This window comes from Conger conger, chromosome 13 (genome assembly GCF_963514075.1).
Source record: "Conger conger chromosome 13, fConCon1.1, whole genome shotgun sequence".
In the NCBI taxonomy this organism is placed as follows: Eukaryota; Metazoa; Chordata; class Actinopteri; order Anguilliformes; family Congridae; genus Conger; species Conger conger.
Genome location: NC_083772.1, coordinates 10,135,947 through 10,156,445, shown reverse-complemented (window position 1 = coordinate 10,156,445; position 20,499 = coordinate 10,135,947). Strand labels below are relative to the sequence as shown.

Sequence of the window (20,499 nt, the reverse complement as noted above, 5' to 3'; positions counted from 1 at the left end):
ACATTATTGGAATTTGGCAGACGCTCTTATCCAGAGCGACGTACAACAAAGTGCAACAAATTGTGTCTATTTACTATTGTTTAAGTCCTTCGGTTTAACAATAATAATTTGGTAGAGCCTTAACAATTACACATATGTTAACCTGTATAGCTTAAGGAAAAAATGTAATGTGTATGGGTTCTGGTCCATGGAATGTAAAATATCTTGCCAATTTATTTGTTGCTGATAATATGCCTTCACAATTTTGAATAGATGTGTGTGTGTGTGTGTGTGTGTCTGTTTGCATGTGCATTGGTATATGTGGGTGCCCTCAAACTGTTAACTGTATGCCGGGATGGGCAAAAATACATTAAATGTATTTTGATACCAAATACCCCAAATGTAAATGTACTACGAAATCCTGCAACAAAGAAATGTATCAAAATAAAATACAGTATTTTGTATTTCGAAAATACATAGGAGGTAGTGTGTGTGTCATGGCTTGGGCATGTATAGCTGGGAGGATATATCTTTTGGGAGGATGGAAACTGTAGGATGGCCAGCACCTTGTCCTGCAGCAAGGCAATGCCCCAAACACGCTGCCTACACAGCCAGAGCATTCATCAATGGGGAAAAAGTGGAAAGTTTTGGACTGGCCAAGTCAGTCACCTGATTTAAATTCAATTGAGCATACAATGAACTTGCTGAGGGGGAGACTAAAGACAGAAACCCTGTGAAATCCGGCAATTTGAAAGAAGATAGCAAATGATTGTTGATTTGTTCCTTTGATTTACTTTTAAGTTCATCCGTAGAAATGGGGGGAAATAGGTGTTTCTGTAATTGGTAAAACACATATACACTCACTGAGCACTTCATTAGGTATTAATTAGACTCTTTTTCTTTTTTATTGGTCTTCTGCTGCTGTAGCCTGTCCACTTAAAGGTTTAACACATTGTGTCTTCAGAGATGCTCTTCTGCATTGCACTGCACTGTTGTGATGTGTGGTTATTTGTGTTCCTGTCACCTTCCTGTCAGCTTTGACCAGTCTAGCCCTTCTCTACTGACAAAGAGATTTTGCCCACAGAATTGCTCACTAGATTTTCAGCAAATTCTCAAAGGCAAACAGTGCTTCTTGTTTTTCCAACAATATGTGTCAAATCACTCCAAGCCTTCCCAATATAACGTATTGCTTGTGTCAGGGTTTGTAATTGCTCATTTTGAACAAAAGATGCAGTACCAATTCACAAAATCAAGTTTCCTCTTTAGAAAACCCATTTTTAATAGCACATGCATCAAATTTAAGAAAAGAAGGAAGTACACCAAAATCGTAATTTAATAAAGTGTCAATGTGGCAATTACCCAGTACTGGTAGGGGAGACAGGGGCACAAACTAACACGGGGCATGTTGAAACATGGGGATGAGAAACATGACTCCAAATATACGTTGTTTAAATCACTCTCTTCTGGTTATGAGGCAGTACAGTTTTGACAGACACATGTCACTTGTAAGCAGAAACTGTGAGCCATGCAGGAGTACAATTAGTACAGCCGGGGCACTTTGGAATGCTGTATTCCAACATGCATTATGAATGCCTCAGCCACAATAGCTTTTACTGCATACACTGCATATTCCATGTATACCATGCACTTATTTGGTCCTATTTAGCACTCACTCTTATCCATTTCTTCTGAGACATTATATGTTAATTGGTTTGCGGTTTGTATTGACAAAATTTGCATATTTGTATATTTGTGAAACAAAACCCTAACATTCTAAGACAGTGCTGTAGCAATGTACAAAACAAAGTTTCCTTATTAGAAGACCAATTTTCAATAGAACATACATAAAATTCAAGAAAAGAAGAAAAAAAAAGTGTACTTATGTACGGATTGGTGTCAATGTGGCAATTAACCTGTACTTGCATCCTTGTGTGATTTTTCCTTGAGCGGATTTGACATAAAACAACTAATGGAGGGTGTTTATTTTTGTGTTGCCACATTTATTTATAAATAACAGCTTTCATAACACATGTCATATCATTAAACCAAGCAGAGCAGGCATGCAGCAGCAGCACTCTCAGATTCTGCCTGGTGCAAAGACCTGGAGCCAAGGAGCCTCAGCTCCATAGGTCAAAGTAATTAAAACAGGTTAAATGGTTCATTGTTGTTGACACAAAGATGGTAAACTGAACCAGTGGGCCCCACTTCAATCCCGCTTGAAATCACCAGAGACCATTAGCTCTTGCCCTAAAGGAAGGTCCACACTCGTTAACCAGCTGGGGTCTGCTAGTATTATTCTCTTTGTTCTTTTTCCTCCCACTCTTCCTGTACACCCTGATGATGAGCCTTTAAGTATGAATGTCTGTTTGGGCCTGGCACTAATCGACTTCGTAATTAAGAGCTTTGTGACCACGCTACACCTGAGATCCTTTTCTAACATCATTTGAGAGCTGATGAAATTTTATATAATATTGAATAAAAGGTGCCAGCGCACATAAACAGAAGTCCAATGGTTTCTTTTGCAAAAAGAAGAAAAAGGGATTCTAATCCAAGGAAGTGTTGAGTTGGAAGAAAGATAATTGTACCTATATAGTCCATAAGGTTTTCATTTCATCATTACGACTCCACAGAATTCCCTTCTCATTTAAATGCGTCAAACAATGAGGTTACATTTACTGTGCTATTTTCATATTTCGGAACATAAATATAATTAGTTTAACTCTATTTCTTCAAACAAATAATGCAGTGCTATTCTTCAGTCTTTTGTTTTAAAGTGTAAAGAAAAAACACTTTTTGTAAGATGTTTTTTTGAGTTTCAGATATGAAAGATAAAACTGAGTGTCAATGGCACAAATCTTATAAAAGCATTATTAATCAGGAGGGTGATATTTTCTGCCTCAGTGGCTTACCAGCTTATTGTCTTATACACATATAAGTTTATTTTGCTTCGGCCATTAAAAGTACGTGCTCTGACTAGAGTACTTCCATCTTCCCAGGCAGCAGTTGTGCAGCTTGTTTGATGTGGGGCGGCCTGTAGCGTGGTGGTTAAGGTAAATGACTGGGACAGGCAAGGTTGGTGGTTCAAATCCCAGTGTAGCCACAATAAGATCTGCACAACCCAACATTGGGCCCTTAAGCCAGGCCCTTAACCCTGCATTGCTCCAGGGGAGGATTGTCTCCTGCTTAGTCTAATCAACTGTACGTCACTCTGGATAAGAGCGTCTGCCAAATGCCAATAATGTAATGTAATGTAATGTGCAAGACAATAAGTCCCAATCGGGAGCACACACTACAGAGAGGAGTGCATGCTTTCGGTGCACTCCGGGTGAACTAAATGTGTCTTGTGTGTCTGCCACAGATCTATTAATTCAATTGGACAGTCCATATGGGGACAAAATAAAAAATGCAACTGCAAAAACAAAAGTGTGTATCGAGCATATTGTTTCATTTGAAATCCAGTGTGCTGGATGTCACTGTATATTTATATCCACTACCATTCAAAGCTTTGGAATCACTGAGATGTTTAATGGTTTTGAAAGAAACAGTTTATTTATTCATTAATTTATTTAATTGCCACTGTCACAGTGATGAGATGACTTGAGGATGCTGGGTTTTTTTTTATTTTTTTTATTAATGGCCACTTCTGAAAGAAGAAGAAAAGTATTCAGACCCATTCACATTTTGTTAGATTTAATTTTAAATGGATACAATTGTTTTTAGACATTTTTGCAAAAACTGAAATCTCTCATTTATATACAAGTATTCAGACCCTTAATTCTGAACTTTGTAGAAGCCCCTGAAGCCACTCCAGCATTGTGTTGGCTGTTTGCTTTGGGTCATTGTCGTGCTGAAAGGTGAACCGTCACTCCAGTCTGAGGTTGCGTGCACTCCGAAGCAGGTTTTCTGTGAGGGCCTTTCTGTATTCATTAACATTCATCCTTCCCTCAATTCTAACTAGTCTCCTCGTCCCTGCCCTGAGTAGCACCCCCATAACAAGATGCTGCCTATACCATGCTTCGTCATAGGGATGGTACATGTATTAGCCAGGGGATGACCAGTGCCTGGTGTTCCCCAGACATAGTGTTGGGGCTCTCCCCAACTAGTAAAATTCTTCAATTCATCAGACCAGATAATCTTTTTCCTCATGTTTTCAGTCCTCCAAGTGGGATTATATATGCCGTTTAGTCAAGAGTTGCTTTTGTCTAGCCTCTCTCCCATAAAGGCCTGATTTGAGTGCTGCTGAGATCGTTGTCCTTTTGGCAGGTTCTCCCATCCCCGCAGAGGACTTTAAAAATTGCAGTGTGCTAGACTGTGAAGTAACTGAAAGGATTTTTAGTTTCATTGTGTGTGTGTGTGTGTGTGTGAAAAGTCCCTTGGGTCACAAGTGTCATGAGGATAGAGTCACACCTCTGAAACTAGGCCTGCATAATGAGACGTTCTTAAAAATCCAAGTGTCCTCAAAGCCATTAGTTCCACAACGCCGGCCCGCACACTGCTCTGCTCCCGCACACCCGGATTCATCTGGACAGGCATCTCCGCTCTTGCTGTGGTAAATGCTTCTTGTCATTGCTTCATGCTATTCTAAGTCCACTCTATGTATTCGCTGATATTTACTTGAATTGTTTTATTAAAATGTTTTGTATTTCGAATTACAGAGACCTATATTTTAGCTTTAGAATGATTATCAGATTACCAGTATGCTCTTATCAGTGCTGGAAGTAGGTTGAACATTGTTTGACTTTGGAAGTGAATTTAATATAGGCAATTGCCTTTGCAGTACTGTTGCACCAAGTGCATTACAGTAATCTTTTTTTCCCTAATGCTGAAATCTGAAAACTGATTTGCAAGCCCTTGGTTAAATGCTGATCATTCACAATCCTCTGTATATATGCATACAACCAACAGACTGTGGCCTTGGGGTGCAGAAAACTACAGGTAAATTCTGACAGGAGTTTCTTTCATTTAATTTGGGAAATTTCCGGTTGGGCAGGGATAAAGACACACATGCAGAGGGAAGACAAGGGTGTAAACTCCCTGCAAATCCAATGCCTGATTTCAATGCCTAACTCGATCTAATCAATACATTAGTCTAACCAACTGTACGTACCTCTGGATAAGAGCGTCTGCCAAATGCCATTAATGTAATGTAATGTAACCTCATCATTATTCGTGCTAGTGCCTTTTTGCCCCCTTGTGGATAAGTTGTCAATGTCTCAAATTATTTTTGCATTCATATTTATATCATGCAAAAAAATGTAACGTAATAAAACTGCAAAATGGTGATGCCAGATTCTTAAAGACTCTTCGCTTGTGAAAACAGCAGTTTAGATTCTTACCGGTTTCTTAATTATAATGCAGGGCAATAAAACGGCGTTAACGCTAACAGTTTACAACCCAGACCTAGTCACAGACTCAGATAATAAAAGGCATATTCTAACAATCCTTGATACCATTTCTCTACATCAAAAATGTTTCCAATATAAGAACAAAAATATACAATTCAGAAACACATTGTTTCTTTTGTTCTTAGCTCACATAGAAATACAAGGTTGTTTTGCAAATTATTCGATACAGACATATTTATGGAACCAAATATTCCACCTGGTTATGAAGCTACGACTGTTTTCTGACTATATATATGACTATCGTATAGCTGAATGAATATACAGATTTTGGACTTACAGGATTTTGGCTATAGATGGAAACCTGTAATTTTACTGTAACAGGTAGGCTCTGTTTAACCTAATTTTGAAATAAAGTTCAATTTTAAATGTGATCCAGATTGGTCAGAAAGCATTACATTGAGTAATCCTTTATGGAGAGCTTTTTTAACTTTTTTGAACACTTGTTTTATTCATAAAATTGAATAAAACATGTGAAGATTACATTTTCTATTAAAACAGATTATTTTCTTTTCATTTTGTATCATCTGTTTTAATAGAAAAATAAGCTGTTCTGATTATTTGTGCATCTGGACAAAAAGATTTACAGATGTTTTGTATTTTGTAAATTTGGGAACACTTGAGGAAATACGGATGCAGTTTTAGGAAAACTCATGTGGACTTTGAATGCCTGTCGTTATCTTTAACATATTTTGTACACAAGTGATAAGAAGTTGTCTACATAATGCCATTATATCAATTGTAAGAAAAATCATTTTCAGACATTTTAGTTTTGGAATTTGGAATGGACAACACAACACTTTTCACTGATGAAAAGTAGAGACTGTTCCAGGTGAATAGAATAAAAACATTCCTAAATGGAATTAGGATGGATGGTGTAGTTGTTTTAAAAAAAATATTTAGCAGTAAATTAATTCTGCTACCTCTGCTCTGCATCCAGTTCTCCAGGTGGGGTCTCTCAGAGGACTGCAGTTCACCATGTCAGAGGGAAACGGGAGTGCAGTGACTGAATTTGTCATCGTGGGGTTCCCTGGACTCCATGCTGAATACTACGGCCTGGCCTCTGCCGTCATGTTCCTGGTGTATGTCTGCACTTTGCTGGGAAATGCCATATTTCTCATGCTGTTCACAAAGGATCGCAGCCTCCACAAACCCATGTACATCATAATTTTAAACCTGGTTGTGTCGGACATTCTGTTCAGCACTACCACTTTGCCAAAGATCATTGCCAGATACTGGTTTCAGGCAGGAACCATTTCATTCACCGCCTGCTTTGTGCAGATGTACTTTGTGCACTATTTCGGAAGTGTCAATTCCTTTGTGTTGTTCATAATGGCTTTAGACCGTTACGTGGCGATATGCCACCCTCTCAGATACCCCATGATCATGACAAATTTTAATGTGTGTATGCTCCTTGCCACTGCCTGGCTGATCTCGAAGGCTGCTCCGATGATGATGGTGATCAGGGCGTACCCTCTGCCTTACTGTGCATCAAACAGAATAGTCCAGTGCTACTGTGATCACATTTCAATCACAGTGCTCGCGTGTACCGACAGGGCGCCTTACGGCTTCCCGGCCTTCATTGCCGCTATGGTGGTACTGCTTGTGCCGCTGGCGTTTATCATCTTCTCCTACGCCTCCATCATCGTGGCCGTGATCTGGATCGCCAGCGCGGAGGGTCGCCTCAAAATGCTGTCCACCTGCAGTGCCCAGCTAATCATCATCGCCCTCTACTACCTCCCCCGCTGTTTCGTGTACCTGGCGAGCAACGTGGGAATTAAATTCAGCAGGGATCTGCGCATTGTCATCATCATGCTGTACAGCCTGCTCCCACCCATGATAAACCCACTCATATACTGCTTGAGGACTACGGAAGTGAAGCAAATCCTGCTGAAAAAATTTAGGGGACAAAGGGTGCATGTGCAGAGACAAAATATCTCTACTCTTTGCAACTAAGCCATCAACAGAATGGTTTTCCTCTAAAAAAGTGAATATATGCCTTTTTGGGGAAACTACTGGCTATGAATATTGCACTGTACATTCAAGCAGGCACATCAGCAGCAGAATTAAAAACAGCCAGAAAGGGATTTTATTTGTATTTCCTTTACAAAGCTTACATGGCATCAATAAGGATGATGTCAAAAAAATCTGAAGGCCTGTGATCAATGTGGATTTCACTGCAAAAAAGAAAACATTTTCATTTCAGAGAACGTCTGTTTCCTGAGTGCCTCTTTTCTCAAAATAAGGATAAGATAAGAAATGCAGTTAAGTTTACCTTGCACCACAGCAGGAGGGAATAGCCAAGACAGCAAAGCAAATGAAGTTGGACAAGCAAGTCCCTGCCAGTCACCAATTAATGAAATATTATCAGACTACTCATTACTTCAAGATATGTCTTTGAAGCCAACCACAAGCAGTAAAAGAAATCAATTGATTTTTTAGGTAGAGTGCAGTTTTAGTGCAGTTCCCACTTTGTTCCAATAGCTCCAAATATCATTTGGCATTGCTGTTTTTTATGAAGAAGCCAACATGGTCATAAAAAAAGAAAATATTTTAAATAACTACAACCTGTACAAGAGACCTTTACAAGAAATAGGTTAAGATATACAGTATACTATATAGTCTATAACATATAATTGGCTTTAGAAATATATTGGCTTTGTCTTTATTTCCATCAATAACTACAGTGATTTTTTAGCTGCTACAAAGTATTATTGATCACTATCAAAAATCAAGCTTATTTCCTGGCCTGGTGGAATAAGATGCTAGCTACAATTCAACAGTCGAGTAGAAGCAGACATTTTTCCTCTTGGCTATTTTTAATGTTTAATGTTGTGTCTGTTACAACCAGTGTTATTTAGCTAGCCTGTTGCATAAATATATACATATATACATTTTAAAACAACATCATGTGAGAGCATTATACTCTCCCAAATTGAACTGGGGGTTGCGACAATCACATGGCTAACTTGGGATCAACATTAAAAACAAACTGTAAATGTTTTTTAAAAAGAAGAAAATGTTGATAACCATATAAACACTCTACCTAGATGGATCAATAATGATTTCATTAAGTTACATTTGCACAAATGAGGCAAAATCTGTGAACTTCTGGATGAACAGTGACATAAAAGAATCGCTTCTGCAGTGACATCAGATTCAGAGAATCACCATGAATAAAGTTACCTTTGCTAACAGAATAGGTAGGCTATACAGCTGACAAACAACCTTCAAAGAGTAGCCAAATAGGCCATTAACCCTTAAATATGTGCTTTATTTAAATAAATAAACCACCCAGTTAACAGTGTTCCCATTGACAGATGTTTTATCTAACAATACCATGCATTTGAGTGAATAAAGAGACACTGACAATAAAACAAACAGAACACAATCATCTAAAGTTGGCCTCCCACAGAGTTCCTCTGTGGTTTGACCTGCAATGCAGAGAACAGTCCAGCATCAGAATCAACAAGCATGCACACAGCAGGTGAACACCGGTCCACCACCCCCAGAAAGAAGCCTGTAGTGTAAAGATAATTAACCTGGTCCTCCAGGGAAGCCCTCAGGGGACATGATCCAAAGCAGAGGCACACCTGCACACACAGGGGTGCCAGCAGGGATTTCCAACCTCATAAAAAGATCTCACATTGGGCCCCACCACGCCAGGCCCACACAGTCCCTGCACAATTACAGTCAGAGGCGTTGTCCGAGCCCTTGGACGGGTCACATGACCCACCCCAGCTCCCCATAACGTTGTGGGGCTGCCCACACACTGGGGTTCACAGTCCCCTCCCACAGCTCACTCCTGTCCCTCACATGCCCCTTCATGTCAGCGGGCGGTCCCCAGAAGGCCACTCCCTCTTCAACGGGACCTGCCCATGTGCACGTTTGTAAAACACGTTCAGGAATCACCTATAACGGAGTATACAGAATATATGAAATGCATGTGTGGTATAGAACTGGCATATTCAATTCTTACAAAAATTCATGGATTATTTTATGTATAGGCCACTTTCTAATATGTCATGATTAGAGGCTATAATTGTGTCAAACTGAATGTGATCCTGTAAATGTGTTGTTTTCACATTTACAGGATGTCTACATTTTTTATATGTTTGAGAGTAGAGCCTGTTGGCTTTATGCAATATGGGGAAAGTGTATTTTTCTATGTACACTGCTTTTTATTCTTCTTTAGTTATTTCACCTTGATTGTATGAGTGTTAACAAAGCACTTGAAGTAAAACACCTGTGAATATTTTAACAGTATGAAAGGGGATTTCTCTTTTGTGTCAAACATATTTTTTTTCTGCTGCTGTACATGTAAAAATTGAATATACTTTAATTTCTCCCAACATCTATAAGAACAATAGTAATAATGATAATTGACAAAAAGACAATAAACATCCATTTGAAGTAAATTTTTATTTGAAGATTTAAAAAGAATATGGATTCATTGGAATTTGAATGTAGGCCTATTAAAATGAAGAAACAGCACACACATTAATTCCAATTAGTAGGCTGTATTTGGGAAATTACTTACAAATAAGTACAGGTGTGAAATACCATATGAAAAAATCACTTTTACAGAAGTGACTAAATCAGCTAGGCCTACACAAGTGAGTCATATTACATTGAATGGCAAAAGGCTGTAAAAGAAAGTCAGACCATTGGTACTTTCGGTATGTGAGTTTCCGAAGCAACATAAGGCATGAAAGAAAATATAAAATAAAAAGTTGGTTACTGAATTCAAGTGTGTAAGTCACAAAAAGGCAAACTTAGACTGATGTTGATCTGAGACTGAACGTGCAGCTGAGGCTGACAGAAGTTTTCCTCAGTTGTCGTCTCAGTGCAAATAAACGTAATGCTTCTTATTTGCTTATTTGTTATTTGCTTTGCTGTCTTGGCTATTCCCTCCTGCTGTGGTGCAAGGTAAACTTAACTGCATTTCTTATCTTATCCTTATTTTGAGAAAAGAGGCACTCAGGAAACACATTCTCTGAAATGAAAATGTTTTCTTTTTTGCAGTGAAATCCACATTGATCACAGGCCTTCAGATTTTTTTGACATCATCATTATTGATGCCATGTAAGCTTTGTAAAGGAAATACAAATAAAATCCCTTTCTGGCTGTTTTTAATTCTGCTGCTGATGTGCCTGCTTGATTGTACAGTGCAATATTCATAGCCAGTAGTTTCCCCAAAAAGGCATATATTCACTTTTTTTTAGAGGAAAACCATTCTGTTGATGGCTTAGTTGCAAAGAGTAGAGATATTTTGTCTCTGCACATGCACCCTTTGTCCCCTAAATTTTTTCAGCATGATTTGCTTCACTTCTGTAGTCCTCAAGCAGTATATGAGTGGGTTTATCATGGGTGGGAGCAGGCTGTACAGCATGATGATGACAATGCGCAGATCCCTGCTGAATTTAATTCCCACGATGCTTGCCAGGTACACGAAACAGCGGGGGAGGTAGTAGAGGGTGATGATGATTAGCTGGGCACTGCAGGTGGACAGCATTTTGAGGCGACCCTCCGTGCTGGCGATCCAGATCACGGCCACGATGATGGAGGCGTAGGAGAAGACGATAAACGCCAGCGGCACAAGCAGTACCACCATAGCGGCAATGAAGGCCGGGAAGCCGTAAGGCGCCCTGTCGGTACACGCGAGCACTGTGATTGAAATGTGATCACAGTAGCACTGGACTATTCTGTTTGATGCACAGTAAGGCAGAGGGTACGCCCTGATCACCATAATCATCGGAGCAGCCTTCGAGATCAGCCAGGCAGTGGCAAGGAGCATACACACATTAAAATTTGTCATGATCATGGGGTATCTGAGAGGGTGGCATATCGCCACGTAACGGTCTAAAGCCATTATGAACAACACAAAGGAATTGACAGTTCCGAAATAGTGCACAAAGTACATCTGCACAAAGCAGGCGGTGAATGAAATGGTTCCTGCCTGAAACCAGTATCTGGCAATGATCTTTGGCAAAGTGGCCAAAAAGGCTGCGATCCTTTGTGAACAGCATGAGAAATATGGCATTTCCCAGCAAAGTGCAGACATACACCAGGAACATGACGGCAGAGGCCAGGCCGTAGTATTTAGGTTTGAGTCCAGGGAACCCCACTATGACAAATTCAGTCACTGCGCTCCCGTTTCCCTCTGACATGGTGAACTGCAGTCCTCTGAGACCCCACCTGGAGAACTGGATGCAGAGCAGAGGTAGCAGAATCAATTTATTGCTAAATATTTTTTTTTAAAAACAACAACTACACCATCCATCCTAATTCCATTTAGGAATGTTTTTATTCTATTCACCTGGAACAGTCTCTACTTTTCATCAGTGAAAAGTGTTGTGTTGTCCATTCTAAATTCAGATTTCCTCTGTGTTTTCTCTCTTTCAAAAATTAATTTAGCAATGCATACACAGTCATATCTTACAATTGATATAATGGCATTATGTAGACTACTTCTTATCACTTGTGTACAAAATATGTTAAAGATAACGACAGGCATTCAAAGTCCACATGAGTTTTCCTAAAACTGCATCCGTATTTCCTCAAGTGTTCCCAAATTTACAAAATACAAAACATCTGCACATCTTTTTGTCCAGATGCACAAATAATCAGAACAGCTTATTTTTCTATTAAAACAGATGATACAAAATGAAAAGAAAAGAATCTGTTTTAATAGAAAATTTAATCTTCACATGTTTTATTCAATTTTATGAATAAAACAAGTGTTCAAAAAAGTTAAAAAAGCTCTCCATAAAGGATTACTCAATGTAATGCTTTCTGACCAATCTGGATCACATTTAAAATTGAACTTTATTTCAAAATTAGGTTAAACAGAGCCTACCTGTTACAGTAAAATTACAGATTTCCATCTATAGCCCAGATCCTGTAAATCCAAAATCTGTATATTCATTCAGCTACACGAATGCAGCGATATTCCTAAACTATCCATCGGCAGGAATATGACACATTATACCTTGTTGGAAAGGGTAGGAAACCCTGTACAAGAAGCGTGCCAGGTTTTACATTAGTTCGGGACTGAAATATCAGAAAATTTCAAGACATTAGTCAGAAAACAGTCGTAGCTTCATAACCAGGTGGAATATTTGGTTCCATAAATATGTCTGTGTCGAATAATTTGCAAAACAACCTTGTATTTCTATGTGAACTAAGAAAAAAAGAAACAATGCGTTTATTCATACAACTTCTGAATTGTATATTTTTGTTCTTATATTGGAAACATTTTTGATGTAGAGAAATGGTATCAAGGATTGTTAGAATATGCCTTTTATTATCTGAGTCTGTGACTAGGTCTGGGTTGTAAACCGTTAGCGTTAACGCCGTTTTATTGCCCTGCATTATAATTAAGAAACTGGTAAGAATCTAAACTGCTGTTTTCAAAGCGAAGAGTCTTTAAGAATCTGGCATCACCATTTTGCAGTTTTATTACGTTACAGTTTTTTGTATGATATAAATATGAATGCAAAAATAATTTGAGACATTGACAACTTATCCACAAGGGCAAAAAGGCACTACCACGAATAATGATGAGGTTACATTACATTACATTAATGGCATTTGGCAGACGCTCATATCCAGAGGTACGTACAGTTGCTTAGACTAATGTATTGATTAGATCGAGTTAGGCATTGAAATCAGGCATTGGATTTGCAGGGAGTTTACACCCTTGTCTTCCCTCTGCATGTGTGTCTTTATCCCTGCCCAACCGGAAATTTCCCAAATTAAATGAAAGAAACTCCTGTCAGAATTTACCTGTAGTTTTCTGCACCCCAAGGCCACAGTCTGTTGGTTGTATGCATATATACAGAGGATTGTGAATGATCAGCATTTAACCAAGGGCTTGCAAATCAGTTTTCAGATTTCAGCATTAGGGAAAAAAAGATTACTGTAATGCACTTGGTGCAACAGTACTGCAAAGGCAATTGCCTATATTAAATTCACTTCCAAAGTCAAACAATGTTCAACGTTTCGACACCTACTTCCAGCACTGATAAGAGCATACTGGTAATCTGATAATCATTCTAAAGCTAAAATATAGGTCTCTGTAATTCGAAATACAAAACATTTTAATAAAACGATTCAAGTAAATATCAGCGAATACATAGAGTGGACTTAGAATAGCATGAAGCAATGACAAGAAGCATTTACCACAGCAAGAGCGGAGATGCCCGTCCAGATGAATCCGGGTGTGCGGGAGCAGAGCAGTGTGCGGGCCGGCGTTGTGGAACTAATGGCTTTGAGGACACTTGGATTTTTAAGAACGTCTCATTATGCAGGCCTAGTTTCAGAGGTGTGACTCTATCCTCATGACACTTGTGACCCAAGGGACTTTTCACACACACACACACACACACACACACACACACACAGATAATGAAACTAAAAATCCTTTCAGTTACTTCACAGTCTAGTACACTGCAATTTTTAAAGTCCTCTGCAGGGATGGGAGAACCTGCCAGAAGGACAACGATCTCAGCAGCACTCAAATCAGGCCTTTATGGGAGAGAGGCTAGACAAAAGCCACTCTTGACTAAACGGCATATAGAATCCCACTTGGAGGACTGAAAACATTAGGAAAAAGATTATCTGGTCTGATGAATTGAAGAAATTTACTAGTTGGGGAGAGCCCCAACACTATGTCTGGGGAACACCAGGCACTGGTCATCCCCTGGCTAATACACCATCCCTATGACGAAGCATGGTATTGGCAGCATCTTGTTATGGGGGTGCTACTCAGGGCAGGGACGAGGAGACTAGTTAGAATTGAGGGAAGGATGAATGTTAATGAATACAGAAAGGCCCTCACAGAAAACCTGCTTCGGAGTGCACGCAACCTCAGACTGGAGTGACGGTTCACCTTTCAGCATGACAATGACCCAAAGCAATGCTGGAGTGGCTTCAGGGGCTTCTACAAAGTTCAGAATTAAGGGTCTGAATATTTGTATATAAATGAGAGATTTCAGTTTTTGCAAAAATGTCTAAAAACAATTGTATCCATTTAAAATTAAATCTAACAAAATGTGAATGGGTCTGAATACTTTTCTTCTTCTTTCAGAAGTGGCCATTAAAAAAAAACAAAAAAAAATCCAGCATCCTCAAGTCATCTCGTCACTGTGACAGTGGCAATTAAATAAATAAATTAATAAATAAACTGTTTCTTTCAAAACCATTAAATATCTCAGTGATTCCAAAGCTTTGAATGGTAGTGGATATAAATATACACACACTACAGTATTTATACAGTGACATCCAGCACACTGGATTTCAAATGAAACAATATGCTCAATACACACACATACACACTTTTGTTTTTGCAGTTGCATTTTTAATTTTGTCCCCATATGGACTGTCCAATTGAATTAATAGATCTGTGGCAGACACACAAGACACATTTAGTTCACCCGGAGTGCACCGAAAGCATGCACTCCTCTCTGTAGTGTGTGCTCCCGATTGGGACTTATTTTCTTGCACATTACATTACATTACATTATTGGCATTTGGCAGACGCTCTTATCCAGAGTGACGTACAGTTGATTAGACTAAGCAGGAGACAATCCTCCCCTGGAGCAATGCAGGGTTAAGGGCCTGGCTTAAGGGCCCAATGTTGGGTTGTGCAGATCTTATTGTGGCTACACTGGGATTTGAACCACCAACCTTGCCTGTCCCAGTCGTTTACCTTAACCACCACGCTACAGGCCGCCCCACATCAAACAAGCTGCACAACTGGTGCCTGGGAAGATGGAAGTACTCTAGTCAGAGCACGTACTTTTAATGGCTGAAGTAAAATAAACTTGTGTATAAGACAATAAGCTGGTAAGCCACTGAGGCAGAAAATATCACCCTCCTGATTAATAATGCTTTTATAAGATTTGTGCCATTGACACTCAGTTTTATCTTTCATATCTGAAACTCAAAAAAACATCTTACAAAAAGTGTTTTTTCTTTCCACTTTAAAACAAAAGACTGAAGAATAGCTCTGCATTATTTGTTTGAAGAAATAGAGTTAAACTAATTATATTTATGTTCCGAAATATGAAAATAGCACAGGGAATTCTGTGGAGTCGTAATGATGAAATGAAAACCTTATGGACTATATATGTACAATTATCTTTCTTCCAACTCAACACTTCCTTGGATTAGAACCCCTTTTTCTTCTTTTTGCAAAAGAAACCATTGGACTTCTGTTTATGTGCGCTGGCACTTTTTATTCAATATTATATAAAGTTTTTATCAGGGTGGGGTTTGAGCGGAGGACCAAGTGCGACTAAATAAAACCCCTCCTAGATCCCAGGGGCGGTGTACAGGGATAAGTGGGACAAAAACTGAGAATAACTCCCGTAACAGGGGGGAGAAACAAAAACAAACCCAAAGGCGATTCTTAATAGGGAAAACAGAAAAGGAGCCCAAAATGGCTGAAGAAAATAAAACGACCCTTTGAGAACAGGGCGAGTGTACCGACCAGTAACTGTGCCGAATAACGAGCACAGAGAATACCCAGTCAGGGGCAATGAAATAAAAATACAACCTAGCCAAAAACAGCGTAGGCTAAACAAAAACCATGAGGCGCAGCTCAGGAATAAACACAAACCAAAATACATTTACCGGGGACAACGTCCCTCTACCGCTGGCTCACACAAGCCCAAAATAAAAGAAAATAAACCCTTAGGGAAGGCGTCGGTAAAACCACACCAAACGCCTTCCTACTTTTTTGAATAATTGGTTAGGAGGTTTCGATAAGTGAACACACACCTGCACAGTACCTGACTCAAACCTCGAGTCTACCGTGTGCATTTACCGGCTTGGAGCGAACAGTAACACAAAAGCACTGAGGCTCATACAAACTGGCCTTAAATACACAGCTGGGAGGTCATTCCCCTAATGCAAATGAGGAACAGGTGATAACAATGATCCCAGGCCCTCTAGCAGTCACCACGGGAATAACCTCCCACCATGACAGGACCCCCCCCCACTAAGGAGCGGCCCCAGACGCTCCCTCAGCCCCCTGCCTGTGGAACTCCCGAATAAGTTCCGGGTCCAAGATGTCCCTAGAGGAGACCCAACAGCGCTCCTCCGGCCCGAAACCCTCCCAGTCAATGAGGTACTGCCTGCCTCTGCCTCTGCGGCGCTCTGCCAAAATGCGGCGCACGGTGTAGACTGGGCCCCCGTCGATCAGCCGTGGAGGTGGTGGGGGAACCTCCGCCGGAGCCAGCACACTAGTACACACCGGTTTGAGGCGAGAGACATGGAAGGTGGGGTGGATCTTCATGGACCTGGGTAACTGGAGGCGCACCGTGACCGGGTTGATTTTCCTAATGATCTTAAAAGGCCCCACGTAGCGAGGAGCGAGCTCATGTGATTCGACCCGCAATGGCAAATCACGTGTGGACAACCATACCCGCTGCCCTACCCTGTAGGATGGTGCCGCCCGACGACGCCTATCGGCCAGCCTTTTCTGGGTGGCGGTGGCCCGTAAGAGCGCGGCTCGCACCTTACTCCAGGTGGCCCGACACCGTCGTACAAAAGCCTCCGCAGAAGGCACTTCAGCCCCCCGCTCCAGTTCCGGGAACAGTGTGGAGCATACCCAAATTGTGCCTCGAAAGGCGAGAGACCCGTGGAGGCATTGCATAGAGTGTTGTACGCGTATTCGGCCCACGTGGGCTGTCGACTCCAGGATGTGGGGTTGGTCGCGGCCAGACACCGGAGCGTGTTCTCCAGAGTCTGGTTGGTACGTTCTGTCTGCCCGTTGGTGTCCGGGTGAAAACCCGACGAGAGACTCGCCGAGGCGCCTACCAGGGAGCAGAACGTACGCCAGAAACGGGAAGCAAACTGCGGTCCGCGGTCAGACACCACATCCTGGGGAAGGCCGTGTATCCTAAACACGTGGTCGACTACTAGCCGCGCAGTTTCTGCTGCCGACGGTAACTTGGGCAGCGCCACAAAATGCGCTGCCTTAGAGAAGCGATCAACCACCACCAGAATGACCGTCTTGCCTTCGGAGGGTGGTAATCCCGTGATGAAATCCAAAGCGATATGGCTCCACGGTCTTCCCGGGGTGGGTAGCGGCCGTAACAGCCCTGAGGGAGCCTGGTGGGAGTTCTTATTGCGAGCGCAAACCGGACAGGCAGCCACAAACTCCCGGACGTCCTTCTCCATACCGGGCCACCAGAACCGTCGGGACAAAAAGTATTTTGTGCGGTGCGCCCCTGGGTGACCCGCCAGCTGTGAGGCATGTCCCCACTGTAGCACCTGAGACCGAACTCTAGCGGGCACAAAGAGACAGTGAGACGCCCCCCCCCCCCCCTGGGTCTGGCTCATGGCGCAGCGCTTTCTGCACCGCCGACTCAATATCCCAACTGACTGGCGCCACGATCTGTGCTTTGGCAATAATGGGCTCCGGAGTGTGCTCCCTGTCCGATTTGTCAAAGGCTCGTGAAAGGGCGTCAGGTTTTACATTCTTGGAACCTGGCCGGTAAGTCACAATGAACGAAAAGCGGGCAAAGAACAACGCCCAGCGCGCCTGGCGCGAATTGCGTGTCTTTGCAGTCTGGATGTATTCCAGGTTTTTATGATCCGTCCACACAGTAAAAGGATGTTCCGCCCCTTCCAGCCAATGACGCCACTCCTCTAAGGCTAATTTTACAGCCAATAATTCCTTCTCCCCAACGTCATAATTCCTCTCGGCCTGGGACAGCGACCGGGAGAAATACACGCAGGGATGAACCTTTTGGTCGCTTGGTGACTGCTGTGAGAGAATGGCCCCCACCCCAAGCTCAGAAGAGTCTACTTCAACAATGAAGGGCAGCGACGGGTTAGGTGTTATAAGTATAGGTTCTGAACAGAACCTCCTTTTCAATTCCACAAACGCTGCCTCTGCCCGCGGAGTCCACACAAATCGTGCCGTCGCACTCTTCTTAGTGAGCACGGTAATGGGGGCGACCACAGTACTAAAATTACGAATGAAACGCCGGTAAAAATTTGCGAACCCCAGGAACCTCTGCACCTGCTTAACAGACTCCGGCGTTGGCCAGTTTTTTACGGCGTCAATTTTCTGCGGGTCCATCTCCGTTTTACCGGCCGACACAATGAACCCCAGGAAAGAAACGGAATTTGCGTGAAAAACGCACTTCTCCGCCTTCACAAACAGTCGAGCCTCTAACAAGCGTGTCAAGACCAGTTTTACATGACGAATGTGCTCAGAGAGAGTGGCAGAGAAGATCAGAATATCGTCTAGATAGACGAACAGAAACTTCTCTAGCATCTCCCTGAGCACATCATTGACAAATGCCTGGAATACCGCGGGGGCGTTGGTGAGGCCAAACGGCATCACTAAGTATTCGTATTGTCCCGAATGAGTTTTAAAAGCAGTTTTCCACTCATCACCCTCCTTTATACGCACCAAGTTGTACGCATTCCGGAGGTCCAGCTTAGTGAATACCGACGCCGTTTGTAAGCGCTCGAATGCGGAGTTCATAAGTGGCAGGGGATATCTATTTTTTTATTGTGATAGCATTAAGCCCTCGATAGTCAATGCAGGGCCTTAAGCTCCCGTCTTTCTGTTTAACAAAAAAAAAAAAAAAAAAAAAAAAAAAAAAAAAAAAACCCTGCTCCGGCTGGTGACAAGGATGGTCTTATAAACCCGCTGGCTAAAGCCTCATGAATGTACTCCTTCATGGCTCTGCTTTCTGGCACAGACAGTGAATAAAGTGAACCACGAGGTGGCACTGTCCCCGGATACAGGTCGATCGCACAGTCATACGACCGGTGTGGAGGTAGTGTGGTCGCCCTCTGTTTACTGAATACCTCAGATAACCTGTTATATTCCCTTGGGACGTTATTGGGCAATGGGAACTCAATAGCCCCTACCATCCGACTCTCACCCTCACTGCTTGTAGTCTGGAAAAGGCTCTGTGTGTCCCAGTCAATTCCCTCACTGCCCTCCCATTCGTCAATAGGACGCTCCCAATCATAGACGGAGTCCCATTCTAGACTCGCCTCCTGCTCCTCCGGGCCACCGGAATTAGGGCCCAGGGGCTCCCCAGCCTCCTCCTCGTCCAAATCGGACCCTACGTCAGTCTCTCTGGGAGGAGTCGAGGAAGAATGCCTCTGATCGGAATGAGTGGTGCAGTGCTGACCCCACCGAGAGACCGGATTGCTCCGATTACCCCAGTTGATGGATGGCTGATGTTTTACGAGCCATACGTGCCCTAAGACTAGCGGATAAGCTGGAGATTCAACCAGATAAAAATAAATCCGCTCCTGGTGGCCCCGAAACGGGATCCGCATAGTAACCCTCTCGGTCTTGTGGCGGACTACCCCAGACCCCAAGGGACGACCGTCGAGAGCCGAGAGACTGAGGCTGTGGCATAGACCGAACCGGCAATTTTTTTTTGTTCAGCCCACTGACGGTCCATAAAATTATCCACCGCCCCTGAATCGATAAAAACCTCAGCCTCCACCACGCCCCCCTCTCCACGTCAATTCGACGGGCATAGTAGTGCAAAAGTTAACCCTCGGCCGGTCCCACTAGCGACTTCCGCTCCGCTAGTGGGACTGCCCTTTTACTTTTAGGTCTGGACAGTTTAACTAAATGCCCTGTTCTTTTGCAAAAGTAGCACGGACCGAGGCGCCTCTTGGGCCGCGCCAGCATAGTCCCATCCAGCTGCATGGATTCCTCTACCTGGTGTGCCCCCTGTTTCCCCTCTGCCACACTACCTCTGCCCAGGCTAGGTAAAACCGGCCATTTTATCCCGCCTGATCTGCTGGCTCTCTCTCTCACGTTCCCCTACCCGGTTATCGATCCGGATAGCGGTAGATATTAGCGAGCCTAAATCCCCTGGTGGCTCTACCATGGCCAGTGCGTCCCTGACGGGGTCTGACAAGGCGCCTGTAAATAGTGTCATGAGAGGCTCATCCGCCCACCCCGTCTCCCCTGCCAGAGCCTGAAACGCCACGGAGAATTCCGCGACACTCTGCGTTCCCTGCCTCATCCAAGTTAGGCGAGCCGCCGCCTCCTTGCCAGTGATATTGTGGTCGAAAACCCTGGTCATTTCTTGAATGAGGACTTGAGTTGTCCATTTTTGGG

The 20,499-nt window shown here is 42.5% G+C and overlaps 1 protein-coding gene and 1 pseudogene across 1 annotated transcript; one reads left to right on the top strand and one right to left on the bottom strand.

The window, feature by feature from the left end:
• Positions 1-6,359: 6,359 nt before the first annotated feature.
• On the top strand, positions 6,360-7,337 carry LOC133108305 (olfactory receptor 2AT4-like). Its single transcript, XM_061217776.1, has one exon. It carries the CDS (start codon positions 6,360-6,362, stop codon positions 7,335-7,337), a length of 978 nt encoding a protein of 325 aa, XP_061073760.1.
• Positions 7,338-10,629: 3,292 nt separating this feature from the next.
• LOC133108304 (olfactory receptor 2AT4-like) lies at positions 10,630-11,551 on the bottom strand (annotated as a pseudogene).
• Positions 11,552-20,499: the final 8,948 nt, after the last annotated feature.